The sequence below is a fragment of the Eucyclogobius newberryi genome, unplaced genomic scaffold (assembly GCF_026437365.1).
Source record: "Eucyclogobius newberryi isolate DKJ021-1_F unplaced genomic scaffold, fEucNew1.0.hap1 SCAF_2, whole genome shotgun sequence".
NCBI lineage: Eukaryota > Metazoa > Chordata > Actinopteri > Gobiiformes > Gobiidae > Eucyclogobius > Eucyclogobius newberryi.
Window position 1 is genome coordinate 890144 of NW_027315834.1, and position 17329 is coordinate 907472.

A 17329-nucleotide genomic window follows, 5' to 3' on the forward strand; every position below is an offset into this window, starting at 1 on the left:
CCACGTCAAATCAATAACATCAGCAGCTTTTTACCATCTAAAAAACATTGCCAAAATCAAAAATATAGTGTCAAAACCAGATTTAGAGAGACTTATCCATGCGTTTGTCTCCAGTAGATTAGACTACTGTAACGGCCGCTCACTGGCCTCTCCAAACGAGCTGTAAAACAGCTGCAGTACATCCAGAACGCTGCTGCTCGGGTCCTGACTAGAACCAGGAAGTATGATCACATTAGTCCTGTTCTCAGGTCTCTGCACTGCCCCCTGTGGCTCAGAGAATAGACTTTAAAGCAGCTCTGCTTGTGTACAAGTCTCTCCATGGCCTAGCACCAAAGTACATCTTGGATATGTTAGTGCCATATGAACCATCTCGGACTCTGAGGACCTCAGGGACCGGCCTCCTGCTGGTGCCCAGAGTCAGGACAAAACATGGGGAATCTGCGTTTCAGTTTTATGCAGCTAAAATCTGGAACAGTCTTCCTGAAGATGTGAGACAGGTTCTACTCTGACAATGTTCAAATCTAAGCTAAAAACAGTTTTGTTTAGCTGCGCATGACTGAAAGGATTTTTATCTTTGCACTCTTCTTTTTTGTTTGTGATTTTATTAGTTTAGAAAATCAGTTGGATTGATAATTTTTAATTTAGTTAATTTTATTGTATTGTATTTCTGTTTCTGTAATTTCTTTGTGATTTGAATGCATTTTTCCTGCTGTGAAGCACTTTGAATTGCCTTGTGTATGAAATGTGCTCTACAAATAAACTTGCCTTGCCTTGCCTTACTGTATATATAGCTATATATATGAACTGGAAGAAGGACTACGTCATATGGCCGCGCCCTGACAGACTTTCAGAATAATTTAAATACTTGTTCAGGCCTCAAACCTGCAAAGATGACCAGTCCATGGCAGACGTCCGTGTTGCGGACCGTGCAGCCTCTGAGCAGCATGTTGTCCATGTCCAGAGGGTAACGCTCCCGCTGCCACAGCATCGTCCCAGCGAACTTATCCAGACGATTGTTGGGTTCCTCACACTCGATCAACGCTGAAGAGAGAGAACACCCCAAAAAACCCACTTCAGTCATGAGACAGGTCAGCATAATGTCCACGTCCAGAGGGTGGCGCTGTATAAGAAGCCCTGGATCACATGTGAGCGCCTGGTCCTCCCCCACCTCAAGTCCTTCACCCCCCCTGATGGACCCCCTGCAGTTCACCTACAGAGCCAACAGGTCTGTGGACGACGCCATCAACCTGGCTCTCCACTTCACCTGCAGCACCTGGACTCCCCGGGAACCTACACCACCTCCTGCTCTGCTCCAGGACAAGCTCTCCCAGCTCAACGTGCCTGACTCCACCTGCAGGGTGAGCGCCGACTTCACCTGCAGGAGGAGCGCCGACTCCACCTGCAGGAGGAGCGCCGACTCCACCTGCAGTGCAGGAGGAGCGCCGACTCCACCTGCAGGGGGAGCGCCGACTCCACCTGCAGTGCAGGGGGACAGCCGACTCCACCTGCAGGGGGAGCGCCGACTCCACCTGCAGTGCAGGGGGACAGCCGACTCCACCTGCAGTGCAGGAGGAGCGCCGACTCCACCTGCAGGGGGAGCGCCGACTCCACCTGCAGGGGGAGCGCAGGGGGAGCGCCGACTCCACCTGCAGGGGGAGCGCCGATTCCTAAGTCTCATCTGAGGATGTCCCGTGTCTCATTTGGACACAAGGAATGATAAAGAAGTGAGTTTACCATCAAACTGTGCCATCTGCTGCTCCTCCTGCAGCTGCTCGTCTGTCACTCTGGGGCCCAGCTTAAACTTCAGGTTTGTCTCTCTGAAACAATCACAAATCATGAGTTACATCTAGAGGAGCATCTAGAGGAGCGCCTAGAGGAGCATCTAGAGGAGCGCCTAGAGGAGCATCTAGAGGAGCATCTAGAGGAGCATCTACAGGAGCATCTACAGGAGCATCTAGAGGAGCATCTAGAGGAGCATCTAGAGGAGCATCTAGAGGAGCATCTAGAGGAGCATCTAAAGGAGCATCTACAGGTGCATCTACGGGAGCATCTAGAGGAAGACTGCCTCAGTCAGTAAGCTTTTTCCATCAAAACTACCTGGGAAATCTCCACATAGAGTTCATGTGATTAAAAGTGTCAGTGACGCGAGGCTCTGAAGTGTCAGTGACGCGAGGCTCTGAAGTGTCAGTGACGCGAGGCTCTGAAGTGTCAGTGACGCGAGGCTCTGAAGTGTCAGTGACGCGAGGCTCTGATGTGTCAGTGACGCGAGGCTCTGAAGTGTCAGTGACGCGAGGCTCTGATGTGTCAGTGACGCGCTCGTGTCTGTTGTATTCTTGTCTGTTTTGTGGTTCATTGGAGGTAAATATTTGCCGGTTTCTCTGAGGGATAATTGTGACTTTCACAGTTCTATTTGACAGAATACTTTATTGTACAATAGGCTGTTATTTGCTTTGTTGTTTGAGTGACACATTCTGATTCAGAGTTCACATTTGTGAATTAACGATACCAGTGTTGTGTTAAAGGCGCAATGGACGATTTTTCGCCGATTTGAGAACTCAAGCGGAAGTGCTCATGCCACTCCCCCGTGCTCATGCCACTCCCCCGTGCTCATGCCACTCCCCCGTGCTCATGCCACTCCCCCGTGCTCATGCCACTCCCCCGTGCTCAAGCCACTCCCCCGTGCTCATGCCACTCCCCCGTGTGGACTGATATAACACACACGTGTGTTTGTTTATTAGCTCTGATCACATCATCTCTCGTCTCCGTAGATTTCCGTCTCTTCTGAGCTTGAACTGTCTTTCTCCGTCTTCATTTTGTCCAGTCACTGAGGGAACTATATTATGATAGATCAATGCGCTTAGACACAGGGAAACATGCTGCTGCAGGTGAGCGAGGCTCCGCGGGTGAGCGAGGCTCCGCGGGTGAGCGAGGCTCCGCGGGTGAGCGAGGCTCCGCGGGTGAACGAGGCTCCGCGGGTGAACGAGGCTCCGCGGGTGAACGAGGCTCCGCGGGTGAACGAGGCTCCGCGGGTGAGCAGTAGCATCCTATGATTGACACGTGGCAGGACTAATCGGCCGTCCACGCCACGAAGAAATGAGGCTCAGATTTGCGCCCAAAAATCGTCCATTACGTCTTTAAGTGTCTGAAGAAGAAGCAGTAGGCCTGCCTTTTTAGACCACCAGATGGCACCAGAATACAGTGTCAACACAGTGTCGCCTACAGGACAGTGTCGCCTACAGGACAGTGTCGCCTACAGGACAGTGTCGCCACAGAACAGTCAGAGTCCTACAGGACAGAGTCCTACAGGACAGTCAGAGTCCTACAGGACAGAGTCCTACAGGTCAGAGTCCTACAGGACAGTCAGAGTCCTACAGGTCAGAGTCCTACAGGACAGTCAGAGTCCTACAGGACAGTCAGAGTCCTACAGGACAGTCAGAGTCCTACAGGACAGTCAGAGTCCTACAGGACAGAGTCCTACAGGACAGGCAGAGTCCTACAGGACAGTCAGAGTCCTACAGGACAGTCAAGAGTCCTACAGGACAGTCAAGAGTCCTACATGAGCACACAGTTTGCTTGTAAGTTTGAATATATTTGATTTGCTGACCGAGTTTACAGAGCGATCTGAGCGAACAAAGACAGAGCTGCAGATAAAGGAGCGGCACCTCTGCTCAGACTCACCCGTCCAGTTCAGCAGCACAGACTGACCACCTCTGCTCAGACTCACCCGTCCAGTTCAGCAGCACAGACTGACCACCTCTGCTCAGACTCACCCGTCCAGTTCAGCAGCACAGACTGACCACCTCTGCTCAGACTCACCCGTCCAGTTCAGCAGCACAGACTGACCACCTCTGCTCAGACTCACCCGTCCAGTTCAGCAGCACAGACTGACCACCTCTGCTCAGACTCACCCGTCCAGTTCAGCAGCACAGACTGACCACCTCTGCTCAGACTCACCCGTCCAGTTCAGCAGCACAGACTGACCACCTCTGCTCAGACTCACCCGTCCAGTTCAGCAGCACAGACTGACCACCTCTGCTCAGACTCACCCGTCCAGTTCAGCAGCACAGACTGACCACCTCTGCTCAGACTCACCCGTCCAGTTCAGCAGCACAGACTGACCACCTCTGCTCAGACTCACCCGTCCAGTTCAGCAGCACAGACTGACCACCTCTGCTCAGACTCACCCGTCCAGTTCAGCAGCACAGACTGACCACCTCTGCTCAGACTCACCCGTCCAGTTCAGCAGCACAGACTGACCACCTCTGCTCAGACTCACCCGTCCAGTTCAGCAGCACAGACTGACCACCTCTGCTCAGACTCACCCGTCCAGTTCAGCAGCACAGACTGACCACCTCTGCTCAGACTCACCCGTCCAGTTCAGCAGCACAGACTGACCACCTCTGCTCAGACTCACCCGTCCAGTTCAGCAGCACAGACTGACCACCTCTGCTCAGACTCACCCGTCCAGTTCAGCAGCACAGACTGACCACCTCTGCTCAGACTCACCCGTCCAGTTCAGCAGCACAGACTGACCACCTCTGCTCAGACTCACCCGTCCAGTTCAGCAGCACAGACTGACCACCTCTGCTCAGACTCACCCGTCCAGTTCAGCGGTCTCTACATAGCACAGACTGTTGGGGTTGGAGGACGACAGCAGCAGGATGTCCGCCTGCAGGACACATGAAAAATCAGGTTACGGAGGAGGTCAATTTGCCCAGCGCATTTGACCCATTCGTCCACTTCCCCCGGGCCAAAGAAGCAGTGGACAATGCAGCTGGTGACTGGTCAAGGGACCTAACTGAAGATAGACTCCTGGAGGAAACTAGAAGAACATTCAAAGGTATTGTACTTTTCTGTGATCTGAAGGCTGCAACAATTAATCAACTACAGTATTTTTCAGGCTTTGAACCTGGCACATATAACGCTGCGTTTCATTTATAGATATTTACTGGCTAACGGTGACTGGGTGGTACTCTAGCAGAAGCACACACTGCAGAAGAGGTCAATGGACAGTGGTCACTGTCCAGGGGACACGTTGTGTTCTCTGTATTTTAAGCTTCAAAATGCTGTGTTTTGTTACAATCACTCATATTCACAGAGAAATGTGTGATTAGGTGACCCCTCGGTACGAAACACAACCGGCGTGCATATGGTACACTAGCATGTATATAGTACATACTATACATATGAAGTATATTATGCACATACTACCGTGTGCTATGTGTGTAAATATCTCAAGTTACAACGTGGGCACCTGCGGCTTATTGACAGGTGCAATACGTATATGTATAATTAATTTTTTCGTTGTAAATGTAGTTGGAGCGGCTTTTATTCAGGAGCGCTCAGCAGCCCCAAAAGTACTGCAATAAAAATAATAACTTGCATTTTCATAATAGTTCTCGCTATAGAAAGAACGATTTCTGAATGCAATTTACTATTAGTCTGTATAATGTGCTTGATTATCAGTCCTTTTAAAACATTTGACACTAAAGTCAGTGTAATCCCTCATCTGTCCAGCAGTATCACTTGTGTTTGTAAAACTGAATCTTTCTATACATTTAACACTTAAGTTATAGAACTTGCATCCAACAAATGTGGCCTTTTCCCATATGACTGCTCTTTTGTCATGGTCTGTCCTCTGGTGAGTACTTACTGGGATGAAGTCATTTTTCTTGAGTCGAACCACATCTCCCACTTGGACACTACGCCACTTGGTCGTCTGAAACCTGGAACACACGTCTGTTAGTGTGAGGGACCCGCAGTGTGAGGGACCCGCAGTGTGAGGGACCCGCAGTGTGAGGGACCCGCAGTGTGAGGGACCCGCAGTGTGAGGGACCCGCTGTGAGGGACCCGCAGTGTGAGGGACCCGCAGTGTGAGGGACCTGCAGTGTGAATACATTATTAGTATTATTTTGACTTATGCTAGCTATTTTTATTTAATTGTATTATTATTTTATTTATCTTAACTTTTTATTTAATTTTCTCCATTCCCTATTAAGAAATGAGGAGTTTTGTTAATAAGAGTTTTGTTTTTGTTTATAAGTGTTCTTCTATTAAGAGTGTTTTTTAAACTTCCTATAAGTGATCTGTCCTTTTCCTCTGGATCTACTGCGTTGCAACAATGAAATTTCCCCATGTGTGGACAATAAAGGAATATCTTATCTCTCTCTTTTGCCGTTTTGATTTCAGACGTTCCATAAATACAGTGGTAGATGAACAGGTTGGAGCAGATAAGATGTGTGAATGAGCCGACCTGCCGTCAAGCAGAACTTCTGTCTTCCTGTTGTTGATCTCCTTGTCCATCCGGTGTCTCGCCTGTCAATCACACACAGAACAACAACTCAACATTTGTTTATGACATCAATGACTTCAGCAGAGTCTAATGTCCTGAAGCTGGACTGAACGTGTCATAGAACGTCCAAGAGTCAAAGTTCAACATAAAAACACTGAACCAATGTTTATGTGTCACACTGGTTTGTACTGCCACCTGGAGGACGACAGCTGCATGCTCACTGTGCACCAGCCGGCCACAGCCGGCCACAGCCAACCACAGCCGGCCACAGCCGGCCACAGCCGGCCACAACCACAGCCGGCCACAGCCAACCACAGCCGGCCACAACCACAGCCGGCCACAGCCAACCACAGCCGGCCACAGCCAACCACAACCGACCACAGCCGACCACAGCCAACCACAGCCGGCCACAGCCAACCACAACCACAGCCGGCCACAGCCGACCACAGCCGGCCACAGCCAACCACAGCCAACCACAGCCAACCACAACCACAGCCGGCCACAGCCGACCACAGCCGACCACAGCCAACCACAGCCGACCACAGCCAACCACAGCCGGCCACAGCCAACCACAGCCGGCCACAGCCGGCCACAGCCGGCCACAGCCGACCACAACCACAGCCGACCACAGCCGGCCACAGCCAACCACAACCACAGCCGGCCACAGCCAACCACAACCACAGCCGGCCACAGCCGACCACAGCCAACCACAGCCGGCCACAGCCAACCACAACCACAGCCGGCCACAGCCAACCACAACCACAGCCAACCACAGCCAACCACAACCACAGCCGGCCACAGCCAACCACAACCACAGCCGGCCACAGCCAACCACAGCCGGCCACAGCCGACCACAGCCGACCACAGCCGGCCACAGCCAACCACAGCCGGCCACAGCCAACCACAGCCGGCCACAGCCAACCACAGCCAACCACAACCACAGCCGGCCACAGCCAACCACAGCCAACCACAACCACAGCCGGCCACAGCCAACCACAACCACAGCCGGCCACAGCCAACCACAGCCAACCACAACCACAGCCGGCCACAGCCAACCACAGCCGGCCACAGCCGACCACAGCCGACCACAGCCGGCCACAGCCAACTACAGCCGGCCACAGCCAACCACAGTCTAACACAGAGGATTCCTCTTCTGTAACTTCCCCACAGGGGGACCACAGGGGCCACAGGCGCAACAGGGGCCACAGGGGCGCCGCTGTGTCCTTAGGCAAGACATTACACCCACAATGTAGTGGTCATAATAATAAATGTCTGCAACATTTTGTTTTCAGCTTTTTTCTTTTCCTTTCATTTTAAATTTGATGCTCTGTTTTTCACAACTGTCTCACAGCGGAGAGACCCCAGCGGTTATGAGGGACGAATGAGGGACATGTGGGACAGAGGAGGGACAGAAGAGAGACAGAGGAGGGACAGAGGAGGGACAGAGGAGAGACAGGAGAGGCAGAGGGGGGACAGAGGAGAGACAGAGGAGAGACAGGAGAGGCAGAGGGGGGACAGAGGAGAGACGGAGAAGGGACAGAGGAGAGACAAATAAGGGACAGAGGGGGGACGGAGGAGGGACAGAGGGGGGACGGAGGAGGGACAGAGGGGGGACGGAGGAGGGACAGAGGAGGCAGAGGGGGGACAGAGGAGAGACGGAGAAGGGACAGAGGAGAGACAAATAAGGGACAGAGGAGGGACAGAGGAGGGACGGAGGAGGGACAGAGGAGGGACAGAGGGGGGACGGAGGAGGGACATAGGGGGGACGGAGGAGGGACAGAGGACAGACACAAGTGAGTGTGTGCGTGTGTCTTACCAGGTCATCCACCAGGTCTTTGATGGCGGTGACTCCCAGGACGACCACCAGGGGGATCAGAGTGGTGTACCAGGGCAAAGTGGTGATCTCAGGAATAATCTACAGAACAAACAGTGTGAGCTGGACACATGCTCTTTAATACAACCAACATAGAAGAAGATTACATGCACAATTGTCATTTGTCAACACAAGGAAAAAAAAAACAAAAATGCGTGCAAGTGTGTGTGTGTGTGTGTGTGTGCAAGTGTGTGCAGGTGTGTGTGTGCGCGAGTGCAGGTGTATGCGTGCGTGTGCAGGTGTGTGTGCGCGCAGGTGTGTGTGTGTGTGCAGGTGTGTGTGTGTGTGTGTGCAGGTGTGTGTGTGTGTGTGTGCAGGTGTGTGTGTGTGTGTGTGTGTGTGCAGGTGTGTGTGTGTGTGTGTGCAGGTGTGTGTGTGTGCAGGTGTGTGTGTGTGTGTGTGTGCAGGTGTGTGTGTGTGTGTGTGTGCAGGTGTGTGTAGGTGTGTGTGTGTGCAGGTGTGTGTGTGTGTGTGTGCAGGTGTGTGTGTGTGTGTGTGCAGGTGTGTGTGTGTGTGTGTGTGCAGGTGTGTGTGTGTGTGTGCAGGTGTGCAGGTGTGTGTGTGCAGGTGTGTGTGTGCAGGTGTGTGTGTGTGTGTGTAGGTGTGTGTGTGTGTGTGTGTGCAGGTGTGTGTGTGTGTGTGTGTGTGTGCAGGTGTGTGTATGTGTGCAGGTGTGTGTGTGCAGGTGTGTGTGTGCAGGTGTGTGCAGGTGTGTGTGTGTGCAGGTGTGTGTGTGTGCAGGTGTGTGTGTGTGTGTAGGTGTGTGTGTGTGCAGGTGTGTGTGTGTGTGTGTGTGTGCAGGTGTGTGTGTGTGCAGGTGTGTGTGTGTGTGCAGGTGTGTGTGTGTGCAGGTGTGTGTGCGTGTGTGCAGGTGTGTGTGTGTGTGCGTGTGTGTGTGTGTGTGCGTGTGTGCAGGTGTGTGTGTGTGCAGGTGTGTGTGTGCAGGTGTGTGTGTGCAGGTGTGTGTGTGTGTGCAGGTGTGTGTGTGTGCAGGTGTGTGTGTGTGTGCAGGTGTGTGTGCAGGTGTGTGTGTGTGCAGGTGTGTGCGTGTGTGTGTGCAGGTGTGTGTGTGTGTGTGTGTGCAGGTGTGTGTGTGTGCAGGTGTTTGTGTGTGCAGGTGTGTGTGTGTGTGTGCAGGTGTGTGTGTGTGCAGGTGTGTGCGTGCAGGTGTGTGTGTGTGTGCAGGTGTGTGTGTGTGCAGGTGTGTGTGTGTGCAGGTGTGTGTGTGTGCAGGTGTGTGTGTGTGCAGGTGTGTGTGTGTGTGTGTGTGTGTGTGTGTGTGTGTGTGCAGGTGTGTGTGTGTGTGCAGGTGTGTGTGTGTGTGCAGGTGTGTACGTGAGTGCAGGTGTGTGTGTGTGCAGGTGTGTGTGTGTGTGCAGGTGTGTGTGTGTGTGCAGGTGTGTGTGTGTGCAGGTGTGTGTGTGCAGGTGTGTGTGTGTGCAGGTGTGTGCGTGTGTGTGTGCAGGTGTGTGCAAGTGTGTGTGTGTGTGTGCAGGTGTGTGTGTGTGTGCAGGTGTGTGCAGGTGTGTGTGTGTGCAGGTGTGTGTGTGTGCAGGTGTGTGTGTGTGTGTGCAGGTGTGTGTGTGTGTGTGTGTGCAGGTGTGTGTGTGTGCAGGTGTGTAGGTGTGTGTGTGTGTGTGTGTGTGTGTGTGTGTGTGCAGGTGTGTGTGTGTGTGTGTAGGTGTGTGTGTGCAGGTGTGTGTGTGTGTGTGTGTGTGCAGGTGTGTGTGTGTGTGTGTGTGTGCAGGTGTGTGTGTGTGTGTGTGTGCAGGTGTGTGTGTGTGTGTGTGTGTGCAGGTGTGTGTGTGTGTGTGTGCAGGTGTGTGTGTGTGTGCAGGTGTGTGTGTGTGTGTGTGTGCAGGTGTGTGTGTGTGTGTGTGTGCAGGTGTGTGTGTGTGTGTGTGCAGGTGTGTGTGTGTGTGTGTGCAGGTGTGTGTGTGGTACCTGCAGGATGAGCAGAGCCAGGAAGTAGAGGTTGGCCACTCTCTTGAACTGCTCGTACAGGTTCAGGGGGATGAACGTCAGCACGTTGTACTTGTACGTTTTAATCGCATTCCCCTGAAAAACACAGGCATTGGGCTTCATTAGATCGTGCACTAGTTTTGTCTTGCTCTGACAATAAAGTAAATTATGCATTATATGAAGTGGGTGTGGTCACTCATGTGGTCACTCATGTGGTCACTCATTGGTCCAGTGTCAGATGCAGTCGTTTCATCTGGAGAAACGAGATGTTTCCACTCTCCAAGAGACCTCAGATACTCGTACTACCCTGAGACCTCAGATACTTGTACTACTGAGACCTCAGATACTCGTACTACCCTGAGACCTCAGATACTCGTACTACCCTGAGACCTCAGATACTTGTACTACTGAGACCTCAGATACTTGTACTACTGAGACCTCAGATACTCGTACTACCCTGAGACCTCAGATACTCGTACTACTCTGAGACCTCAGATACTCGTACTACTCTGAGACCTCAGATACTCGTACTACCCTGAGACCTCAGATACTTGTACTACCCTGAGACCTCAGATACTTGTACTACTGAGACCTCAGATACTTGTACTACTGAGACCTCAGATACTTGTACTACCCTGAGACCTCAGATACTCGTACTACCCTGAGACCTCAGATACTCGTACTACCCTGAGACCTCAGATACTCGTACTACTCTGAGACCTCAGATACTCGTACTACCCTGAGACCTCAGATACTCGTACTACCCTGAGACCTCAGATACTCGTACTACCCTGAGACCTCAGATACTTGTACTACTGAGACCTCAGATACTCGTACTACCCTGAGACCTCAGATACTCGTACTACCCTGAGACCTCAGATACTTGTACTACTCTGAGACCTCAGATACTCGTACTACCCTGAGACCTCAGATACTCGTACTACCCTGAGACCTCAGATACTCGTACTACCCTGAGACCTCAGATACTCGTACTACTCTGAGACCTCAGATACTCGTACTACTCTGAGACCTCAGATACTCGTACTACCCTGAGACCTCAGATACTCGTACTACTCTGAGACCTCAGATACTCGTACTACTCTGAGACCTCAGATACTCGTACTACCCTGAGACCTCAGATACCCGCCCCATGGCTGACCCCGCCCCATGGCTGCAAAATGCTGCTGTAAACTACCAGTTTCTGTTTAAAGGTTCTTTTTTTCTAAAAACAAAAATGGCCTCCATAACTCAGCTTTCAAACCATCTCTTCTCCTGCTTTGAATCTTCACACGTCTTTAAAGAGCGGCTTGTGGCTTTAAAGAGCGGCTTGTGGCTTTAAAGAGCAGCTTGTGGCTTTAAAGAGCAGCTTGTGGCTTCAAAGAGCGGCTTGTGGCTTCAAAGAGCAGCTTGTGGCTTCAAAGAGCAGCTTGTGGCTTCAAAGAGCAGCTTGTGGCTTCAAAGAGCGGCTTGTGGCTACAAAGAACGGCTTGTGGCTTTAAAGAGCGGCTTGTGGCTTCAAAGAGCGGCTTGTGGCTTCAAAGAGCGGCTTGTGGCTTCAAAGAGCGGCTTGTGGCTTCAAAGAGCGGCTTGTGGCTTCAAAGAGCGGCTTGTGGCTTCAAAGAGCGGCTTGTGGCTTCAAAGAGCGGCTTGTGGCTTTAAAGGAATAAAAGAGGATTTTTGGTGAGCAATCCGAGTCATTTCCTGGAGGCGTGGACAGTCGAGTCGTTCTCCCACATGTCAATCATTCCCTGCGTGCTACTGCACACCTGCAGCCTGTCCCTTCAGTTACAGTACAAACATGACCTCAGAGAAAGACTGTGTTCAAGCTCAGAAGAGACGGGAGAGACATCCGTCGTGCTGATAAACGCACGTGTAGAGGCGGGGCTGTTGAGGTTTGGTGGGAGGCGGCCTCTTGGAAACAACAGGAGGGTGGGGGTGAGTGCGAGTGAAAGATCCTCTATTATTCCTTTAAGATGTCTCACTCTGTAGCGCTCTTTACAACTTTCCTTCTGCTTTGAAAGACTAAACCACATTGCCGTTTTTGAGCAGACATTTTGCCCTTAGGGTCAGTTTTCTTCTTAAAGTGTTGCTTTGTTTGAAATAAACAGGAATTATGTGCAAAAAAATAAAATGAAAAGATAAAGAGAGGTAAATAGTGCATACAGAGTATCTGCTCTTCTTGATGCAGAGGAAGACTTTCTTCTGGAACTCAGGGAGCTGATGATACTCTCTGTCGTTGGCCTTCACCTTCCAGCCCATTTCTACAAGGATAGAACAGGTCAAGAATTCAGCTTAAAACACATCGAGATTAACTACCGTACTTAAGCACGATAAGGCGCACTTAAAACAGTCAGTGAAATTTATAATTAAGTCGTGAATATGCTAATGTTTGTGCTAGCGGTATCAGACTGTTTTACGTGTTATAACTGAACGTGAATATGCTTTATAGTCCGAGCGCCTTTAATATGAATAATTATCCAAAATAGACCGTTTATTGACAGTGGCCTTAGAATCCAGAGCCTTTTTGTGCAGAAAATACAGTATGTCCTTTAAAAGGGCCGTTTAAAAATGTAAAATATCCCCATGTGGAACATTGTTCCGTTTTCTTCTGAACGTTGTGTCCAGGGCCTGATTTATGAAGCGTTTGCACACGTGGCGTCTTAGAGACGTGTGAGGTGGTGGTAGAACATGGACAATTCTGAATAATTCACTGAATAATAATCCATTCAAAATAAAGTGTTGTACCACTGGGCCGGGCGTCCACAGGCGGGTGCTGAGCGCCCGGAGGCTCCTGCAGCGCCTCATCTGGCTCCAGCTCTTCGTCCGTCTCGTCATCACTGTAGGGCATGACCTCGTCATCGGGCCCCCCGGAGCCCTGGGAGTCTGCGCGGGGACGGCTCATATTCAGGAGGAATCTGAAAGCACAGCACCGTCGTATAAGTCCAAGTACCACACAGCGAGCAGAAAGAAGTCATATATGTCCAGTGTTAAGGCGTCGCCGCAAATTAGTAACAGTAGTAGTAGTAGTAACAGTAGTAGTAGTAACAGTAGTAGTAGTAACAGTAGTAGTAGTAGTAGTAGTAACAGTAGTAGTAGTAGTAGTAGTAGTAACAGTAGTAGTAGTAGTAGTAGTAGTAGTAGTAACAGTAGTAGTAACAGTAGTAGTAGTAGTAGTAGTAGTAACAGTAGTAGTAGTAGTAGTAGTAACAGTAGTAGTAGTAGTAGTAACAGTAGTAGTAGTAGTAGTAGTAGTAGTAACAGTAGTAGTAGTAGTAGTAGTAACAGTAACAGTAGTAGCAGTAGTAGTAGTAGTAGTAGTAACAGTAGTAGCAGTAGTAGTAGTAACAGTAGTAGTAGTAGTAGTAGTAACAGTAGTAGTAGTAGTAGTAACAGTAGTAGTAGTAGTAGTAGTAGTAGTAACAGTAGTAGTAGTAGTAGTAGTAGTAGTAGTAGTAGTAACAGTAGTAGTAGTAGTAGTAGTAACAGTAGTAGTAGTAGTAGTAGTAGTAGTAGTAACAGTAGTAGTAGTAGTAGTAGTAGTAGTAGTAGTAACAGTAGTAGTAGTAGTAGTAGTAGTAATAGTAGTAGCAGTAACAGTAGTAGCAGTAACAGTAGTAGTAGTAACAGTAGTAGTAGTAGTAGTAGTAACAGTAGTAGTAGTAGTAGTAACAGTAGTAGCAGTAGTAGCAGTAGTAGCAGTAGTAGCAGTAGCAGTAGTAGTAGTAACAGTAGTAGTAGTAACAGTAGTAGTAGTAACAGTAGTAGTAGTAACAGTAGTAAAACCCCAGCCTCCTTTTTCTTTTGGTAATTGTAGAGTTTGAGGTTTCATACAAATCTTGATTAGTTTCTAAATCATGTATTTACTTCTTCAAACTGGAACACGGGAGAGTCTGAAATATATGGATCATTCTTATAGTTTCAATTCTCAAACTTTAAGGTCCAATATCAGGCAAAATGGACTTTTCAGAGCTTTAACCTTCTTACAGTGCTATTGGCGCCTCATATGTGCCCAAAGTGTTTTTTTAGCTGGAGAACAGTCTCTATCCTTTTCCTCAGATGAGCAGAGGGGCGGAGCCTACTCACAGGGACGAGTCATCCTTGTGGAGTGCAGCAACACACTTCCCTGTTTCAGCCCCTCCTCCAGGAAGCACTCTCTACCTGTAACACACCCCTCTCCCCCGCGCCCCAGAGGAACCGCCCCTCTGCCCCGCCCCCGCGCTCCAGAGGAACCGCCCCTCTGCCCCGCCCCAGAGGAACCGTGGCTATTTAGGCTCAGTTAGCTTCAAACGCTACTTCTTTTGTTCCACCGCTGCTGCTGACGCTGTGTCATGCACGTATACCACGCACGCCTCGCCCTCGGTTTACATTTCCATCCGTCACGGGTGGGTGGGGCATACACGCCCTCACTGAGACTACGTCACGAGGTGGGCGGGGCATACACGCCCTCACTGAGACTACGTCACGGGGTGGGCGGGGCACACGCTCTCACTGAGACTAGGTCACGGGGGGGGCGGGGACACACGCTCACTGAGACTACGTCACGAGGTGGGTGAGGGAGGCACGCCCCTGGTACCCCCTTGGCATGGCTCTGGGTGCCACTCTCAGCCCTCACCTCAGCTTCCCATGATGCCAGCTCATGTTCTTCACATGACTTAAGGGCCGGCTCATGTTCTTCACATGACTTAAGGGCCGGCTCATGTTCTTCACATGACTTAAGGGCCTCTGCTCCATCTCTTCACATAAGAGTCATGTTTGTGTCAGTTACAGTTGGAGTGCTCTGATTGGCTCCCTTGTATTTCCATGTTTATTCATCTCAGAGTCGTGTTCCTTGTTCTTTGGTATTTTGTGGCAGAAAGGCTTTTTGTGACAATGAACTTTTCACCTCACAAATGAAAAAAGATTTAAGACAAGCTTATTTTAAAAGACGAGGTTGTCAGATCCTGTGACCGTAATGGAAGCTGCACCTTGGAGTCCAACACGTCTGGCCACATATCATGTCATGTGGGTTAGGCCCCAGGGCTTTGGGGCCTAAAGATGGTAGAACCCGGTCCTTCTTTACATCATAATGCCTTTCAGCTGCAATTGTAAAAGGACCAGTACAACCCGTTCTGTGAGCTAGTGACGTGGCCTGTGGAGAGGTCGTCACTTTTTCACATTTGAATACGCAAGCACAGAGTGCGTGCAAGGGCAGCGGTGTGTGCTCAGAGAGGCGTGTGTCAGGGTGTGGTCAGGGGAGGCGTGTGTCAGGGTGTGGTCAGGCCTGACTGTGAGCAGAGTACACACTGTGAGCAGAGTACACACTGTGAGCAGAGTACACACTGTGAGCAGAGTACACACTGTGAGCAGAGTACACACTGTGAGCAGAGTACACACTGTGAGCAGAGTACACACTGTGAGCAGAGTACACACTGTGAGCAGAGTACACACTGGTCACAATAGACTGTGAGCTGGGACCTGTGTGTTTGGTGTGACACGCTCAGCACAACACAATCAGGACCATCACAGTCGATCCAGCTGCAATAACCTTATTAACCTTATTAAGAACATATGGGAAAGAGAAGGTACCCTCGTTTTGAAAGACAAGGAGTGGGAATGTGTGAGCGCCCCCCAGTGGAGGACCTCAAAAGCCTGGAGGAAATTCTGTTGGGAAAATGTGTCATGTTTTTATAGAAGTTAGCATTTCCTTGTGAATGAGAAACAGTGGCAAATCCACATCACGTGTTGTGCGACTGTCCTGATTGTCAATGACACTATTCATGCACTGCAGACTGCCAATGACACTATTCATGCACTGCAGACTGCCGCCAATGACACTATTCATGCACTGCAGACTGCCAATGACACTATTCATGCACTGCAGACTGCCAATGACACTATTCATGCACTGCAGACTGCCAATGACACTATTCATGCACTGTAGACTGCCAATGACACTATTCATGCACTGCAGACTGCCAATGACACTATTCATGCACTGTAGACTGCCAATGACAGTATTCATGCACTGTAGACTGCCAATGACACTATTCATGCACTGCAGACTGCCAATGACACTATTCATGCACTGCAGACTGCCAATGACACTATTCATGCACTGTAGACTGCCAATGACACTATTCATGCACTGCAGACTGCCAATGACACTATTCATGCACTGCAGACTGCCAATGACACTATTCATGCACTGCAGACTGCCAATGACACTATTCATGCACTGCAGACTGCCAATGACACTATTCATGCACTGCAGACTGCCAATGACACTATTCATGCACTGCAGACTGCCAATGACACTATTCATGCACTGCAGACTGCCGCCAATGACACTATTCATGCACTGCAGACTGCCTATGACACTATTCATGCACTGCAGACTGCCAATGACACTATTCATGCACTGCAGACTGCCAATGACACTATTCATGCACTGCAGACTGCCAATGACACTATTCATGCACTGCAGACTGCCAATGACACTATTCATGCACTGTAGACTGCCAATGACACTATTCATGCACTGCAGACTGCCAATGACACTATTCATGCACTGCAGACTGCCAATGACACTATTCATGCACTGCAGACTGCCAATGACACTATTCATGCACTGCAGACTGCCAATGACACTATTCATGCACTGCAGACTGCCAATGACACTATTCATGCACTGCAGACTGCCAATGACACTATTCATGCACTGCAGACTGCCAATGACACTATTCATGCACTGTAGACTGCCAATGACACTATTCATGCACTGCAGACTGCCGCCAATGACACTATTCATGCACTGCAGACTGCCAATGACACTATTCATGCACTGCAGACTGCCAATGACACTATTCATGCACTGCAGACTGCCAATGACACTATTCATGCACTGCAGACTGCCAATGACACTATTCATGCACTGCAGACTGACCCTTTGTTATCCTATGTTATGTTTTTACTTGTTTACTTCCTGTAGCATTACCAGACTTGTGTCCTCAGTGTCCTCCTCGTTTCTTGAGACTTTCAGGAGAAGTTTGGGCAGCAGTGGACGGAGCGCGTCTCCTCTGACGTCAAACCCGGAAGTCCAGATGCAGCCAATTTGAACACATTAAGTTTGAACCCTTTGACCCACTTTTGGAAGTGGGATGACGACATTTATCCACGTTTGTGAGTATGAACAGAAGCTGTAGCCTCTGTGACCCGCCCCCTTC

The 17329-nt window shown here is 50.1% G+C and overlaps 1 protein-coding gene across 1 annotated transcript in view; it reads right to left on the reverse strand.

The window, feature by feature from the left end:
- atp8b1 (ATPase phospholipid transporting 8B1) overlaps positions 1-17329 on the reverse strand; it is a 49647-nt gene that overhangs the window by 24162 nt on the left and 8156 nt on the right. The window contains exons 2-10 of the mRNA XM_072454662.1: positions 12873-13042; positions 12291-12388; positions 10110-10223; positions 8109-8207; positions 6254-6315; positions 5654-5726; positions 4599-4669; positions 1735-1817; positions 883-1041 (exon numbers count right to left, since the gene is read on the reverse strand). Of these exons, the coding sequence (XP_072310763.1) occupies positions 883-1041; positions 1735-1817; positions 4599-4669; positions 5654-5726; positions 6254-6315; positions 8109-8207; positions 10110-10223; positions 12291-12388; positions 12873-13029 (916 nt within the window). The 5' untranslated portion in view covers positions 13030-13042. The remainder of the gene's footprint in view (positions 1-882; positions 1042-1734; positions 1818-4598; positions 4670-5653; positions 5727-6253; positions 6316-8108; positions 8208-10109; positions 10224-12290; positions 12389-12872; positions 13043-17329) is intronic.